This window comes from Coptis chinensis, chromosome 7 (assembly GCF_015680905.1).
Source record: "Coptis chinensis isolate HL-2020 chromosome 7, ASM1568090v1, whole genome shotgun sequence".
Lineage (NCBI taxonomy): Eukaryota > Viridiplantae > Streptophyta > Magnoliopsida > Ranunculales > Ranunculaceae > Coptis > Coptis chinensis.
The window spans coordinates 29,312,940-29,331,190 of NC_141462.1; the positions used below are offsets into that span (position 1 = coordinate 29,312,940).

The 18,251-nt window shown below is 35.2% G+C and overlaps 1 protein-coding gene across 1 annotated transcript; it reads left to right on the forward strand.

The window, feature by feature from the left end:
- Positions 1-8,053: 8,053 nt before the first annotated feature.
- LOC147487019 (pyruvate kinase 1, cytosolic) lies at positions 8,054-16,422 on the forward strand. The gene is made up of 16 exons (XM_086570375.1): positions 8,054-8,230; positions 8,308-8,404; positions 8,484-8,581; positions 8,657-8,816; positions 9,139-9,212; positions 9,489-9,620; positions 10,271-10,351; positions 10,520-10,591; positions 10,763-10,853; positions 12,902-13,045; positions 13,631-13,719; positions 13,852-13,947; positions 14,097-14,164; positions 14,304-14,403; positions 15,728-15,787; positions 16,084-16,422. Exons 1-16 carry the CDS (start codon positions 8,162-8,164, stop codon positions 16,234-16,236), a joined length of 1,584 nt encoding a protein of 527 aa, XP_086426501.1. The 5' UTR covers positions 8,054-8,161; the 3' UTR covers positions 16,237-16,422.
- Positions 16,423-18,251: the final 1,829 nt, after the last annotated feature.

An 18,251-nucleotide genomic window follows, 5' to 3' on the forward strand; every position in this document is an offset into this window, starting at 1 on the left:
TCCAGTGTTGGTTTGATACCGAATTGAAATCACTTATTTCAATAATGACAAGTACAATGAAATCAAACAATTAATGTAATTCAGTTCTCCTAATAGAATGTTATATAGCCGTCATGTCCATGGAGGTGACACCTCTAGAGACCAACTCAATCCAGAAAAGAAAATAGCTCAAATGCCATTGTTTTTGGAGTAACACATGTAGTCATGCAATGTACACCATCAACGTTAGTACCTTAGAGCTCTGCATCTATCCAAAAAAAAAACTATATATTTGACACCAGAAGTCTCATGCAAAACAAGTATATTAAGGAACAACAACAAACATTAAGAGGGCGCTAGCATAAGATGTGAAATTGGTGGGGCCGGATATGTGATTAGGCAGGTGAGAGAGTATAGATTTTAATAGAATATGGATTTTGAAATCCTAGGAACTAGGGTTTATAAAAGGAAACTAGGTGGATAGTGTGAGTTCAAACCCACTATTATGTTTGAATCTACTTAGCCATATGCCCTAAAGCGCTTAATTGTTTGTGCATGCACTCTTAGTTTTTTTTTAGGCGCATTTTTTGAATGTGGAAATTCCTAGCTAAATATAATTTTTCATTTAAAATTAATTGGAGGAAAAAATCTTTGAAATTCAAACATGCCACACAATATATTTTTTGATTAAATTGTATTAGGAAATGAAAATAACAACATGGTATATTCGACTTGAGGTCGGTTCTCGTTCCTAAAGTGATGAGATCGACTCTCATACACTTGTGCAGTGAGGGAGCCAGGAATTTGATCCAAAGGGGGCTAGTGCAAAAAAGTTTGGCCTGGCTATTTTTTTAAGAGATTTTTGTTTAATTAACATACTGTCTTTATTTGCACTGTGATCATCTCAATTAGTAGAGTATACCATAATTAACATGGACATTTAAATTGGACCAACCTTTTTTCTACCATGAAATACCCTTCATAAAATATTAAAATCAATTATTCAATGCCTTTAAGAAGGATTATTTAGTCATTTCAAAATTTACTACCATCTATATCCTTAAGATTATATAGTGACTTAAGGACGTATGTGTAAATTCAGGTGGGAAATCAATTATACGCCCCTATTCAATTGTTCGCGACTTACCCAGCATTGATTGTCCAAATAAATACCTTTTGTGAAATTAAAATCGATAAACCAATCGTCTCTCTTCCACTTTACGACTTCCCCTCATTTGTAAACATAAAATGAAAAAATCTTAGCCATCGTTCTCTCTCTTCCAATTGAGTTCTCCTACAAATAATCGAACATCTCAACCAAGTCTTCAGTCAAGACAATTCAGGTAGGCTTTTTTGTTTCCAAACATAGGTAGGAGTCATGTTCTCAAAAGCATTGTTGTCAAATTTGAAAATTCGAAAGTATAGAGGTCAACAGTTGGGATGGAGTTGGAAACTTATACGCGTACTTTGAACACGGGTTCAGCAAAGTACTTGGCTACTAGCACTTATTCAAATTAACTATAGGATGAAATTCTACATGTTAAAACTAAAAGTCGTGCAAAGTAAATTACTTTGCTTTGGATATGGTAATCAAATTCTACATAGCTTCAGGATTTTGAGGCACTCAAAGGGTAGAGCTGGATTTACCAACATTATTTTCTATTGTAAATTTCAAAATTGTAGAGGTCAAAAGTTGAAAATGAGTTATTCTCCTTCCGCTCTTTCAAACTAGAGACATTTAGTGCATTATTTGATGGGATTCTCTTGCACACAATGAAACGAAACCACCGATTTCGAAAATAATGGTGAGTTAGAAGATTGTGTTATCATAGATAATCGAATGTTCAAAAGCATAGAGTTTATGATGTTTGAGACTGATCATATGGCTTCCTTAAGATTTAGTCACTGTTCCACGAAGCACTATTTCTGTTAAATGTTTGATTCCAAATCCTGTTGTACGTTCATCGTAGGAGGTTGAAATGGATTATATTGGCAGCTGTGTTTTTTAATGGACAATTATCAGGTAAGCAAGGTCTATTTTACATTCTATGGAAACTAATTACACAAACAAACAGATCATTACTACAGCTTATCTTCTTAATTTTTCATTGTTTTCGGTCTTCTTGGCAGGAACTGTGTATGGGAGTTTAGCAAAATCACAGACTGACATTCATTAGTAGTGTGAAGCTGATAGCTTGCATTAACAAGATTTCCTCACTTAGTATAGCTGTTGGCCTCCCGGTTTGTTCTTGCTCTTTGACTGAATTTTCCTTATACTTTGTGAAGCGCATTTGTTGTAGGGAATATTATCATTGTTGTTGTTGTTGTTGTTGTTTCCGTTGTTTTTTTTTTAAATAAATAGAATAGTGGTCCACATTTTGAGACATGGAATGTTGGGGTTCTCAATATTTCGTTTCAATTTGTCGTTTATTTGAATCACTCAGAGTGTAGAACCTTAGTGTGGGTGGTTGGGTTATACGTGATAACGCAAGTTGGTCTTTTAAGGCCCAAAAAGGCAGCAAATACTTATACTGACATAAGAAAGTCTGAGAGCAGCGTTACTGATTTTTTAAAATTAGCCTTTGTGCTAATATAATAATCGTTTTTTGTGCAGTGGTCAAAGCAGTTTTAGACCAAAGTACGCCGCTTAGTAAATGACAAGATTTTTTTAAAAGCGTTAGCTTTAATGTTAGAGTTAAGATTTTTGTGCGTGATTGTTATGTGGGATGCTCCATTTTTTGTCCTTCTACCTGTCCGTTGGGTTTTTTATGAATAACTTAGTATTTGTGGGATGCTCCATTTATGTGTCTGGATTATACCAATTGTTTTACGTGTCTAAAGGTGTTTTACGGAAAATTGACTTGGTGTGTGTCTGAAGTGTCACTAGCATTCCCCTACCGCCCTACTTGAAGTGTTCTTTACTTCTTTCTGATTGAATTTTTTCCTTCTTACATAATACACTTTTATCTGGTTTTTGTATGTGGGTGGTCACTTTTTCATCAATTTCCTCTGCATCGTTTTTTTCAAAATGTCTATCATCCTATTCCATATTTCATTGCTCCAACACATGTTTATCCATATCCAAAATGTAAATTATAAAAGAAAAAACCACTTCAGTTTAGTAGGGGTTTTACTTTTCAAGGTTGAGCCCTATCATCAGCCTACCAAACCTTTTATGGACTCTATATAGATAAAAAAGGCACTATGGATCCTAGAAGATTTAAGGCACTGGTCTACTTGGTTGATGTACAATACATATCCCATGCACAAGTACATACCAAATAAAGTCAAAATACATACCCCTTTTGGCAGTATAAGCATGGAGAATACTGCTACTTTCTTTATAGATTTATTGATCATATATTCGTATTGATAATTTGGATTCACCTGATCTCTGCATGTATAGCTCTTTGCGAGCAATTGAAGCGCTACACCTTTTGCATTCTGCATTTGTTTCAATGTCATGCTCCCACTAGCATCAGCCACAAATATCACCCGCCACAAACTGCATATTTAGAGAACAAAATAATCTGCACTTACTGATGCTAATAATATATTGGGCTGTAGATAGCGGTTCATACTGGATTGAAGAGCTCAGATCTGATTTCAGCACTGGTAAAAAAAATGTACTAATGGAAAAAAAATAATCTTTCCACCACTAATAACATTTAACTATTGCTGTTTGGATATGCATTCTTCACTTCCCTCACCTATGGCTACTATGTGGGCACAAAGGCATCCTTAGTTGCATTACTACTTGAACTAATGATTCAATATACGAATGTGTTAAAAATGTTCGGCAACGTATTGTTCAAGCACTAAATCTTTTTTTTTTCTTTAAGTGATCTAGATATATTTGAGCTACCGCAGCATTTCTCACGTGTCAATTGGTGATACTTTAGTATTATATAATGAACTGTTGAATTCCCAATTTTTTTTTTTTTTTTTAAACATGTCTTCTTTTTGTGATTAGTTTTAATGTTAGTATTCATAGGTCAGTATGCCTTGCTCATTTAGTATGCATATATGTTATGAAGATAGAACGAGTCACTCCCATTTTTCATGGACATTCAGAGAGAAGTTGAAGATATCTCCATCGTTCCCTTGAAAGTCTCTCCTTCGACATATATTTGTGTGTTTGTGTGTATGTGATGGCACAAGTTTAGGGTGTTTGAGTGTGGTCTTGATAGTAAATGAGTATGGATATATTCTTTAACAAAAACAAAATACTTCACACAGTCCCCTTCCATTTTGTTCATTATTCTCTTGAGTCGTTGAGCTGAGCTTGAACGCGTAACCAAAGGTATTTCTCATGCTTTCGCATCTCTTATGTCTGTTATTTTTAACTTCATATGTAGCATCTCTATAACATTTTCAAGGAATAAAAACTCTTCAATCACTCTTGACATCGTCGTGTTTAGTTGTTGCTTTATACTACAAATGAGCAGCTAGCACCATAGGAGATCCCACAGCACATAGTATATACCATATGCAGAATGCACCATTGGAGATTCTCATCAAGTTTCTTTTTTATTGTATAGAATTCAATATACTCTTAGAATTATAGTATTTTTTTTTTAGTTAAGAAAGTTTAGTAATTAGTATATGGTATCTTTCTGGTAAGCTTTTCTATATATATGAGTTCTTTAATGCATATGTCTATATGAGTTCTTCCTATATATATATAAGAAGTAGTTTTGTTTTATTGATAGACGACAGGAAGCTGGTAATATTTAAGATTGCCTTTGTTTTCTACTGGAGTTATTAATTCATTCCTTTCATCATCAATGAATGCAGCTTGTGATGTTGGACATTTTCATCATTATGGACACTAGCAAGAAAAGTGCAACTTAGACCAGATCATTTTATCATTATATTCCTAAGTATTCCACCTCCTAGAATTCATGGCTAGAAACTATATGAGTACAGAACATGTAGGAAAATCATGAAATAGAATTATTAAGAGACCAAAGTTATGGTGATGATGCAAAGCATTTACTAGATCGTTTTAAGCTGGTTAACAGACACCAACCAAATTAACAGAGAGGTTCTGAGTAAACCATTCTTTCTCTCCTTGAAGTTTGATTAGGCCCACTACAAATAGAGGTAGGTCCTGGACAATTGTTTACTTGAAAGAAGATATGTTTGCACACAATAAATGCTTTCGATTGGGTTGTAATTGGATTGGTTTTGGATGCTATCTTTGAGTTCTTACAAACACTTTACTACTTTAGTACCTTTGTAAGACCTAGAACCACACTTGCCTAATATTTATCCAGTCCGTTGACTGCCATATTATATATGCTGCAATTATTGCAGAATCATTATAAGCAAGATTTGGGGCAGCCTTTTCCCGTTAGATTCTTATCAAACCTTAGAGGAATCTTGCCGCAGGGGCTCATAACTCTAGAAACTTTTGAAAAATTATGAACCACTTCACTGGTTATGAAGAAATTCTCTAATGGATTTTACTTTTATCACAGGTTATATTAGCTACTAACATAGCAGAATCTTCAGTCACAATACCTGGAATAGCATTAGGGGTTGTACATGTACAAGCCTAGCCTGTCTGCTTTCTTTATAGGATTGTGTAAGCCTAGCCTGTCTGCTTTCTTTATAGGATTGTGTTTCCCTTTACATGAACTTCTGCGAGTAAGCTGAATATACATCTTTATGGAGTTCAAATTATACACCAAGTAAATTCTATCAACACTATAATATGGATGGAATTGCAGAGGTATCATTGTAATTGATCAAATCTAAACCCTGCCTGGGGGAATGGTCTAATTGGTAGAGCAGAAAATTGTTGTTTGTGACTTGACTTGGAATTTTAACTCAAGCTATATTTTGCATTTTGCGTGTATTGTTTGGCATTGGAAAGGATCGAATAAGATGAGGAGCTCACATATGAGGTTGTTTGTCTTTGTGCTTTTCTCCTCTTCTTGAGATCTTTCTCTGAGCTTCTTTTACCTAATGCAGCAATTATTGGTTTTGGAGACAAATTTGTTCTTGAGTGGTCTTGGTTTTCGTGATCAGCATCGGGATATGAGACTTGACATTGACAACATGTCGTATGAGGTTTGTTATTTTTCTTAATAGTTGTGGATTTTTGCAGATCATATTCCCTTACTTTTTTCTTTTTTCTTTCCCTTTCATTTTTCATTAGTTCTCTTTTTCTAATAATATTTCGTGGAGCTTTCTATGAAGGAATTTTTTAATTGTAGTGTCAAATCCTGCTTCCTTAAATGAGGCATTATGCGTCCTATTTATGATCTAAATTCTATGTATAAAATATTTAATCTAAGATTTCAGAGTAGTGATTTTCTTATATATGCTTATTGCTATAACAGAATTGTTAGCACTAGGTGAGAAGATGGGTACTTGTCGGCCAGACAGCCTTACGGAAGAAAAAAAATTCTCAAACCGCCGAAAAGGAGCTTTTATATGCCTGTGCCTCCAAACTTCGTGGATCGGGACAGAGGTGATGATGCCAAATGTAGTGTTTGTCGCACGGTACTTCTTAACCGTAACCCGAATAACAAGTTCAAACCTCAATCATCATAAAGTGGATTTTGGTAGTGTTTGTATGGGATTTTGGGAGTTCTTTTGAGGTGCTTATTAGTGTAGGTAGTAACTTAATTCCAATAGTATACCAAGATTGCAGTGATCGAATCAGGAACTGTTTGATTCCATCTGTAATGGAATCAAGATTGTCTTTGAAACTTCAATCCTTGAAATTTATTAATGTTGGTTGTTGCGGGGAAGAGTATTTGAGGGAGATGAGATGGGCAACTTGCGGTCGATCATCATTATCATTTGGTCTCAGATCAATCGCTGGTCGCTGCGTCAAGAACCGGTGCCCAATCTGCAAGGCTCAAGATGCAGATTTATAGATGATATTGGACCAAAGATCACCACATCTTCAAGATCGTGTAGTATGAGGTCTCCCATCTCTTTCTTTTTGTACATATTTTTCTATTTTATTTTTGTGAAATAAGCAAAACAAATTGGAAAACCGTTTACAGATATATATGGTGATCCCGGCTTAGTAATGGAAAATTTCCATTTTATCATTAACAAAATCAATGAAAATTTTCATAAACTATTGTCTTCCGCATATTTGTTGCTCAATAGAATTTACAGTTTTTCAAACTAAATATAACTCTTCCCAAAACAGAGCCATTAAGAAGTTAACTTTGTTGTGAATATGCCCATAAAATTGCCTGCTTAATCGAGAAGACCTCTTTCAGTTCTGAACAGATTCTTAAAGAAGCAGGGCTTCGTCAAATTTAAGCATTTCTTGTAGACGATAGTGCAGTACTCCATGCATTAGCAAACCAAACATAACCAGTAAGGAGATTATGTTACAAAAAGTCTGAATAATGAAATACAAAAATCGTAATAGAATAATATTATGATTTCTATCGTATATGACACTATGGTTTTTACTCGACGAGAAGCTTTATGTTTCTTACAATTTGAATAAATTGTGTTAGTTAACTTGCAAAATTCAGGTATACAATATTGAAGAGCAAGACGCTTACCTATATCTTTTTTTAAATGTTAAGTTCATTCCCTCAACAAGAAAATTTAGCAACCATAAACACAATTACAAACAGTACATCAATTTCCCTCCCAAGTTGGTTACCAAATAAAAAAGGTGTTAAGCAAATTATGTTTTCACTCTTCATTAAGTTTTGTTTGACATGGCGTGCTAAAAACTAGTGTTATTAATGATCCAGCAATATTGAACTGGTCACGTTGTTGGTCTGTTAGTACAGCTGTACAACTATTTAATTTTTTGTCAAGGGTGACGGTTGCGCCCACACGAGGAAATCGAATTGGCATGTAGCCTGTTACGGTGTTACCCTTTAATTACAATAACTCCATATCTTGGTTTGGAGACCATAAAATGTTAAAAACCCACGAGAAGAAGATCTTTTAATGCCATACAGAACATCTGAGGTGGGACCTACTAGGACTATCTTGGTGCACACGTTTACAAATAAAGCTAGTTTCCCCATAATGTCCTTCTAGAAATAAACTGCGAGAATAGAATATATTCTTCTTTCTTTCTTTCTTTCTCAAATTTTACAACCGTATAAAAAACTAAAACCTCTCTCTCTCTCTCTCTCATAAAACATAAAACCCTTTTTTGTCTGTTTGATCAAAGCTTGGAAACATGCATGCATCACACATACTTCTGGAAGAACCAATCAGGATGGCTTCCATCCTCGAATCTTCTAAACCCGTAAAATAATTGTTTTTTTTCTTTTTTATATTGTTTACTGATTCATGTTTTTATACAAAATAATATTGCTTGTGCAGAATTTTTTCCCTGCAATGACAAAAATTGTTGGGACTCTTGGACCGAAATCTAGATCTGTGGAAGTGATTTCTGGTTGTCTTAAAGCTGGGATGTCTGGTATGATTATATTGTTGGTTTCATGTATTAAAGATTCGAACTTTACTGCTTTATTTATTTCATATTGTTATTGTTGTAGTTGCGCGTTTTGATTTCTCTTGGGGAGACCCTGAGTATCATCAAGAGACTTTGGCAAATTTGAAGCTAGCTGTTAAGAGTACTAGGAAGCTCTGCGCGGTAAATAGACCCTTGTGAAACTATAGTTTATGTATGATTAGGAGAGTGAGACACTGATTTTTGTTTTGCTATCAGGTCATGCTGGATACAGTGGGACCTGAATTGCAGGTTGTGAATGTCGCTGAGGATGCTATATCGCTTGTAGCTGATGGTCTTGTTGTTCTAACTCCAAATCGAGACCAAAAGGCTACGTCAGAGTTGCTTCCTATTAACTTTGATGGACTGGCAAAGGCGAGTAATTAATTCTCATTGGTTATTATGATACTCTTGGAACATAAGGTTTTTAAGCACGAAGGATAGGTTAGGTAGATAAGTCAGATATTGCACTTACAAAGTGTTTTGTATATGAAAGCCTCTCTTTCGATCAACAATGACAGTTGAGTAGCTATCGCCATTTTTTTTTATAGAATTGATTAGAACTTAACTCTATATTGCACTACAAGTTTATATGTCAATCCAACTTTAGTTCTGTTTTGATAAAACATCAATAAAGTTTCTATTAAAAGTGTAATTCTTTTCTTTGGTGTAATTTGGAGTAATTGTTGTTTTTCAGGCAGTGAAGAAGGGAGATACCATTTTTCTTGGTCAATATCTGTTTACAGGAAGCGAAACTACATCAGTTTGGCTAGAGGTAAGATTTTGGTTGGAGAGTGGCTTCAGAAATGTTGTTCCAAGATATCCTGAACTTGAGAAACAGCGATAGTTATCTATAAAGATGAAGTTGCCCGTCAGAGACGTCCTCTTTTCCATTTCAGCTTGCAAAATGGAAGAGGATGCTTGATTATGTGGCTGCCCTTTAAGTCAATCTGAAACATCATTATATTCTTAATTATGTTAGGAATGACGATCATTTGTGTACTAGTTTTGGAATATGAGTTTCTTATGTACATCACAAATATATGCGCAGGTATCTGAGATAAAAGGGGACGATGTCGTTTGTGAGATAAAGAATACTGCTACTTTGACAGGATCATTGTTCACTTTGCATGTCTCTCAAATTCATATTGATCTGCCAACCTTAACTGACAAAGATAAAGATGTAAGTGTCAGCCTATTTCCTTAATACAATGATAAGTCATAACGTTTTGAGCAGAATTTTCCCCGCTGGACAACCATGATCAGGATTGTGTTTTGGTCTGGAGATGGTGTATACTTTATACTTTTATTTAGAGTTCTGGATCTTAAATATCTGCGAAAATGTACTAACATTCATAGTTAAAAGTAATTACTACTGGAAGAGTGCTAAGTAACATGGACACTTCATATTTTTAAGAAAATATTTGCCGTACACATAAACACACAGACACTTGTGTCAGTCCTGAGCCCAAAATTTAGTTGTGTAACTAAAGAATAGTAATAGTTTTCTTTTTGATTAGCTTTGTCCCTGTGTCCGACTTCATATAGTATCAGACAGTTTCTATCCGTGTCGGACGCCGATACGTATCCGTGTCAATGTGACATGGTGGAAAATTAATTCTACAGTTAAAATCATACAATATTTACATGTCTGCATTTTGGCTATGTACTGTATATCTATAATATATTATGAAACGGGCATCTCTTAAGTATGACACAAGCACAAACATCTATAAACATGGTTCTTTATCATTTAGACTTTTAACCTTTCTGCCTAAGGTTTCATCTTTGAGTACTTTTCTTGATATATCCAACTGTAAACAATAATTTCAGGTCATAAGTAAATGGGGTGTGAAGAACAACATTGACTTTCTCTCATTATCATTTACCCGTCATGCAGAAGATGTCCGCCAGGTAAGAACTTGTATATTTTTCCTTGCTCTTTTCACTATTTTGTGATGAACTTAGACATCAGCTTAACTGGGTTCTTCCTTAGCTGTTTCAAAGTTACATCTGATGCCATAACCATATATATTTTTGACTGACATATAGTATAATGAGCATCTGTTTCTTATTATGTAGGCCAGGGAGTTTCTTTCTACATTAGGAGACCTCAGTCAAACTCAAATTCTTGCAAAGATTGAAAATGAAGAGGTGAGTTGTTGTGAGAATAATATTCTTTCCAGCTCTGATTTTTGTTTATAAATCTAAGCTGCATCTCCTGACTCTTGAGGATTGTCTTGTAGTTGTAGTCTATGAAGTAAATTCTCGTCTTTTAGTTCATAAAGTAAATGCTGTACTTTAATAAATTGCAATTTCTTCCAGGGATTAAAGCATTTTGATGAGATCTTACAAGAAGCCGATGGCATTATTCTTTCTCGTGGTAATCTTGGAATAGATCTTCCTCCTGAGAAGGTAAGGGTCTTACACTTGTGGATAACTAATAGTTCAGTACTGTTATCTACTTATCTCTGTGCTCGTCTATTCTCTAAAGACCGTCTTCGTACGCATGTGATTTTATAAAACCTGTATAGTGTATACTGTATTGTACTTGTATATGCAGTCTGTAGCCATATTTGTTTGATTCAAAAGTATGATATGTTCAACCTTAGGTGAAAGTTATCCTGCGTTTCTAAATATTTTAAAGTGCTGGAGACGGTTGGTTAATAAGCTAATAAGGCTGGCATGGTGTAAACTGTAAACCATGATTTCAATACACACACAAACACACATGCTGAGCTCAAGAAGAAATCATGTTGATTGATACAAGGATATCTCATTCTGTAGGAGGAATACGGAGCATCTGAAGGATAACGCAATTAAAAAAAATTAACCAAACTTCTGATTAATTTTGTTAAAAATCTTTTGAAAGCCAAAGTCTAGGGAGAGGGTACTATCCTTTCGTAATATCGCCATTATGATGCAAGGGTCATGTTTCCCTCTCTTCCTTGTGATGAAAAATGCAACGTTAGATTGATACCAATATTTCAGTTTAGAGGTATGTATCTGACATGGGGGGGTTGGCCAGTCAATTACAGGAAGTTGTAATGTGAATGTATTCAAAGAATAGAGGGTAATACATCATCGGGCTTCAAGGTTTGATGATTCTATCAACTGTGGCCATGCATGATGCAGGGTTCTTTTCCATTTTTAAGTGAAAGGCTGTAAATTATCTGGGGATTGAGATTCGATAATCTTGGGGGTGACAGGACACTAATACAACTTTAATGTAACTCACTTGATATTGGGTTCTTTTGTGACCTTTGCGCCAAATTTTGACATAGAAATTGTTTTACCGATACAAACGAGAGGAAGATGGTTTGAAACTTGATGGAATGCAGCCAAGGAGGATTTAATGGATGTGGTGCTGCACATAAGAATCACTATTCCGAAACATACCTTGATTCTAGTGTCCAATAGGATTTTGGGATGTGTTCAAGTAGGTATTAATCAACATGTACGTATCCTCCAACTTTCACCGTGCCGTACATGGAAAATAATAAATTTTGCCTTCCATGTTCAGCACTTGAGAAATGTTAGGACTCATCAGTGTTGGAAACTTGGCATGCATGTTAAATATATCAAGATTCAGTTTTATGCCCATGATTTCCTGTAGAGATTGTGATAGGTACTGGATTTAATGTTTTAGAGGGTGTCAGAGAAGATCCGAAGTGTTTTTTGTCATTTTAGAGGGGAGACTGACTTTTGTTAGTATATAGACTTTGTTCAACAAAATACTTTCCTGCCTGGATGCCCATCATGCTGGATGTTGCTTCCGGCGAACTATATTAAGTTGGCACATGTAATGGTCATGGTTGTCGTCGGTGTTGACAAAGGTACAGAATGTCAAACACTTTGATCTTTGTGAACTCATAAGAAAATTCTAGTGTCAAGCACATTGGCATCTATAGACATTCACACACATTCTGTTAGGGTGTGGCATGCCACGTGTTCAGCTTCTGGGTGTTTAGTGTGTGATCCTGTGTGTGATCCTGTAACAGCGCCTGTAATAGTAATTATTGAAGGAGTGCTGTAGATATGTTGTGGTTGACCTTAATCAAGTGGTGGTATGATATGCTTATAGTGTTACTCAAAGGCATGAAACTATGAAGGCAGATTGTATGTTTTGGCTTATATAGTGAAGGCAGAGTTGCACACAAGAGATGGGGTTGCATGTCTCTGGACATTTGAGTTTCTACCTTCTCTCCTTTTTGACCCACCAATATTTGCCACTGTGCCAACAATGACTGTATTTAAAGTCCAATGGCTTGGGAATAGCTAAACCCTGTTTCAAGTCTCAATACAAACATTTTATTTGGAACTTGTCTTGTGCTGGGAAACATCATTTGTAGTTCGACTAGTTTCTTATTTATGTTACTAATGTTTTACCATATCAGACTATGATAATATTTTGGAATCATTTCAGACCATTTTGGTGATTGCCTTCTTTTTTTTTTTTTTTTTTGTTCTTATTTCAAAAGGCTGCTGTTTACAAATGTAACATGGCTGGAAAGCCGGCAGTGGTAACCCGAGTTGTGGACAGCATGACTGATAACTTGAGACCAACTCGTGCAGAAGCTACTGATGTTGCCAATGCTGTATTGGATGGTACTTGTTTTCTTTTTAACTTGTCATAACTAAAACAAACAAAATTAAAGAAAAAAATAATAATAATGGAAAATTAATTTGTTGCTCTGGTACCCAGATTTCCTACCCTTACAGGAACATATGTATTACTTTGGATGATGGGTTTTTGCATATATCAGACATCAAATAAAACCCATTTTCAAATACAGAATACAACTAGACAACATGATAGTGTCTGGGAATGCTCCGGATAATTCTGTGGGTGTTTACAGGAGGGATGGTGTGTAGAGAATGGTTTAAGTCTTTAGTTGAGAGAAATTTCTCTTGCAGTAATTAACTTTTCTTGCAGGGAACTTGATTGCCTTATTGATAAATTTACTGACATGGTCTCATATGATTATATATTTATCCTCATAAGAGATCCGACTGTCTAAACTCGTGAAATATGTGTTTTCCTTAACTCATGTGTCTTAATTAGAGTGAATTTGTTGTACTTTTGAGACTTTTTAATGGTTGAGGAGGTGTAGGTATCTTTTATCTTCTCAAGGATTTGGCTGATTTTTTATTTGAAAGCTGATTTTGTGGTTATCTTTTCAACTGGTGCAGGTTGTGATGCTATTCTTCTAGGTGCTGAAACGTTGCGAGGACAATATCCTGTTGAGACCATTTCAATTGTTGGTAAAATCTGTGCTGAGGTAAGCAAAAGTTCTTAATAGCTTTTGTTTGCTTTGATTGATTAATTCTTTGAATTGCTGATTTGAAATCAAATGAAATGAAAGAAGGCAAGACATAGATTTACGTTATTTTTTTTTGTGAAACTATTGCAGGCTGAGAAGGTTTTTCACCAGGACATGTACTTCAAGAAGACTGTAAAATATGTAGGGGAGCCAATGACCCATTTAGAGGCCATCGCTTCCTCTGCGGTAATTTCTCATTTTAAGTTCCTGCTCAGTGTCTCTTTCATCTTCTATGGTTGTCTTTATTGGCAACTGGCTCAGTAAATTAATTATCAGTTTGTATTTTTCGCAAATAGTTATGAATTTTGTACAAATTTTGTAATCATGAAAATTAGGTGCGGGCAGCAATTAAAGTAAAGGCATCTGTTATTATCGTCTTCACTTCATCTGGAAGAGCTGCAAGGTACCACATTTTTGAAGCTGTTACGAGTGAATAAAAAGAATCACTTTTTAGGAATTTTAAATGGTCACTTCTCTTTGCTTACACCGCTACTATTGAGTGCCAGTTTCACCTACTTATGTCTGAATATTCTTGAATGCAGATTGATTGCCAAGTATAGACCAAATATGCCTGTTCTATCGGTTGTTATCCCACGACTCAAAACAAATCAACTGAAATGGAGTTTCACTGGTGCCTTTGAGGTACTTTCTGCTGGCTAATACTATATTTGTCCACCTGCTTTATTTGCATGTCTCTACGAATGAAAACTACTTATATAAGTGTATAAATACCTAAGTTACATTGACACGGACATGTGTGTCCATATCCGTATCTGTATCCGAAGTGTCTGACACGGCGAAATATAAAAAATTGAGGTATATTACATACAATGTGTCCAATATGGACACGTGGATACGTGTCTGACATTGATTATTTTTTAAATATGGTGCGTCCATGTTACATGGTGTATAATAGTGGTGTCCATGGTTCTAGAAAAATTGGGACCAAAACCAAATCGGATAACTATGAATTGAGTGTAAGCTGAACTGTAATACAGTTTGTGAACGATGGTTTTTCTGTTTGTGAATGACAACAATACAGATTTCAAACTCCACTTCCAGTTTTTTTTTCTTTGAAAACTTCATTCTAGATTTAGATCTGTAGGGTATATGAATTTAATAAGATTATCAGTTCTGATTTTGACAGTAAAAGAGTAAAACCATAAACTTGAACTGAATCTGAAACATTTTGAAAGGAAAATGCAAATATGCTTGAGATCGATTTGGAACACATTAAAATGAACTTCATTGAACATCAGAATCATAGAACTACGAACTTTTTTTGTTACAGATTGAAAAGCAAACCTTGTTCATCTTCAATCCAGCCAAAAGAACACATACTGTTTGCATTTGCTTACATAATTAAATTGCCACCAATTAATAGTCTAATAGAATAGGAACCTAAATACTTGAAGACGAGCTTAAAGAGTCTTTTTACTGAGATCAGAAGCCTCTATGAGTGGAGAAAACTGATGGTAGGAGCAGCCAGTGAGAGAGACTAGAGTGAGGTTGAGTTAAGACAGAGTGAGAGTACTTTAGGGTTTTGTGTAATATTTGACCATCCAACGGTTGAAACAGATTTTTGGGGGTTTAAACTTTCAACTAAATGGGTTTTATTTGTAACTTAATAACCTTGAGTAACAAGCCTGATTTGATTTGGTTCGGTTTATTTGATCCGAACTTGTTTGATTTTGGTGTTTAAGAACTGTGAGCCGAACCAGGAGTGATAGAAACCATCAAAACCTTAAAAAAAATCTCATCAAAACCGTCCGGTTTGGTTTGGTTAGTCAGGTTTTGTGAACACTCCTGTATAATCCATATTTGTATGTAAGAGTGCATGACATAAAGTAAATTTGTTTTTGTGTTACTAATTACCATTGAATGAAATCTTGTGATGTATCATGTATGCAACATTTTTCATTCTCTATTAACAAAAGCAAATTCTTCCTTTTGTTCGAATGAGCAGGCGAGGCAATCACTTTTGATTAGAGGTCTTTTCCCTATGCTTGCAGATCCTCGCCACCCTGTAAGTTTCTTCCTATGTTATTCTTAGTTACTGAATATGTTCCTTGTTAAATTATGATGGTTCTCAATGAGGTGTCAGATGGTTCAGTTGTTGGGTTCTGTGTTAGATTAGTTTTTTATTTCACTTCTGTTGTGTCTTACCCATGCTCCCAAGGAAGGAGTAGCAATTCCAAGTTGAATAGATCACTAGAACTTATAAGTGATAATCATGAAACTATTGTACAAGAACTTTGGGAAAATCTTTATTTTATGAAAGAAATTTTACATAGTGTGTTGCTAATTATAATTGTTTTACAGGCCGAGTCCACAAGTGCCACAAATGAGTCTGTTCTGAAAGTAGCTCTTGATCATGGCAAGGCATCTGGCGTGGTAAAGTCACATGACCGTGTTGTCGTTTGCCAGAAAGTAGGTGATGCATCTGTTGTGAAGATCATTGAGCTCGAGGATTAGAAACGAGTCTCCATCCTTTTTAAGCCTTTTTGATTTATTGTCAACCGTATTAGTGCTTTCACCTATTAGGTTCAGGTTGAGAGTATGAGGCGGTGGATGGATATGTATTTAAAGAGTGTACACTGAGGCATTTCTTACGTTGACCCATTGCATGGATAAATAATATTGAAGCTGTGGTGGCATATTCAGGCGTTGTGTTCTCCTACAAAAGCTATTTTTCGTTCAATTATTAGAATGAATTCCTTAAAACTTTTTCAGTAATACCAATTTTGATGCTGTTTTGTATAAAACAAATTTGGTTTTGAAAGGGCTGGACTTTGATGAGGAATATGAGGCAAATAGTGGATCATAGGGGTAGCGGACAAGTGAAAAATCTGAATAGCAAATTTGACTCTTGTTAAATACATATTTGTTATATTCGTTAGAACCAATTGTCATGAAATTGTTGTCTATTTATCTTATGTAACCTTTTGAGGAATTAACTACTACTGGTGCTAATAATCCAAATGTGTGAAACTGTGTTGGTTAGCTTTTAAGAGAGAACGGAGATTGTTTTTTGGGTGCCGATGTTTGGTTTCAGATTAAGGTTAAAACTTATTTGCAAGTGTTAAACTGTTAATTGAGGAATATACTACAGTGTATAATCTCCATGTCATTTACAGTACAGGATATGATGATGTCAATGACCAAATGATATTACCAGTCCGGAAGCTAGACAGCACCTTCACCCATGTCTGATATTGAAACCAGGGCCTGTCATGGTTTAAGTAATACTCTCAGAGTCTCAGCTAAGGCCTGTCAAACCAGTTATGCAAAGAGGCACAGGTACTTCTTCCTGTCTGATTAGATAACATAGTAGTATGCTGTGTTGATGCGGAGCAATAGAGAAAGAAAAGGATTGGCACATGTATCCAAGACCTCACTTGTTGCCATCAGGTCTCCCTACCCTCAACGTCTTATCTAACTTTTCTGATCCTTTTGAGAAAAGAAGAAGTCTATGCATTTCGTTCTCAAGTTCAAGTTCCAAAAGTTTTATTCTACAGAGACCAGATTTTTTAGCATCAAGTTTCAACAAATCATTGTTCGACTCACTAACACAAAGTTTAGTAGTCAATTATTCTTAATTAATTTTAAACAGCTCAACACTTTTATTCAACAATTTGGAATAAAGTTCCTCCGAATCAACTTCTTCCTCACTTTCCTCACCATTTTGAGAGTGAACACTCTCATGATCAGAATGGTGAGTCAGAGAGGCAGTGAATCCACAAAAGTTAATTGTAATAAGGCATGTGAAGAAAAGTCAGCACCAATCAAAGAATGACACCTCAACAGTTTGTAACAACTATGTAACTATTTTAGAACATTGTACTATATATATAGGAAATTGAATGTACAGAAGAATCATAGAATGAAATAAAGATTCATTTTTCAGTATTCTCGTTTTTGTTTATGGTATCAGAGCAAGAAAACCTTACGGTTACGATCAATCCAATCAATTTTTTTTTCAATTCTCCTTCAGTTTTCTTCGATTCTTTCTTATCCATAATCAAAGTTTCGATTCATCAATCACTCAAATCTATATAATGATTTGAGTGAATGAACCTCAGTTATACGCTTCTCAGTACAATGATTACAGTAATTCGAATCAAGCTTCAACCTCTCAACCATCTAATTCTTGTTGGTATGCAGATACAGGAGCCTCAAATCATCTAACTGCTAATCTCAATAATCTAGCTTCTCATTCTGAGTACAAGGGATCTGACAAAGTCTTAGTTGGCAATGGACAAGGTTTGCCCATACTACACTCTGGTTCTACTTCTTTTACTATTGAAAAGTCTGCTCATAGTTTTCATCTCAAAAACATTCTACATGTGCCTCACATTAAACACAGTATTTTTAGTGTACATAAATTTGTTTCAGACAATAATTGTGTTCTAATATTTACTCCCAATGCCTTTTTTGTCAAGGACTTGGCATCGGAGATGATGCTTTTCCAAGGACAAACTGAGAATGGT

Bases quoted from the DNA above. Each gene is read 5' to 3' on its own strand.
- LOC147487019 (XM_086570375.1), top strand. From the start codon at position 8,162: ATGCATGCATCACACATACTTCTGGAAGAACCAATCAGGATGGCTTCC. The intron at 8,405-8,483 runs GTATGATTATAT...TTATTGTTGTAG, and splicing joins TCTTAAAGCTGGGATGTCTG to TTGCGCGTTTTGATTTCTCT. The intron at 8,582-8,656 runs GTAAATAGACCC...TTTTGCTATCAG, and splicing joins GTACTAGGAAGCTCTGCGCG to GTCATGCTGGATACAGTGGG.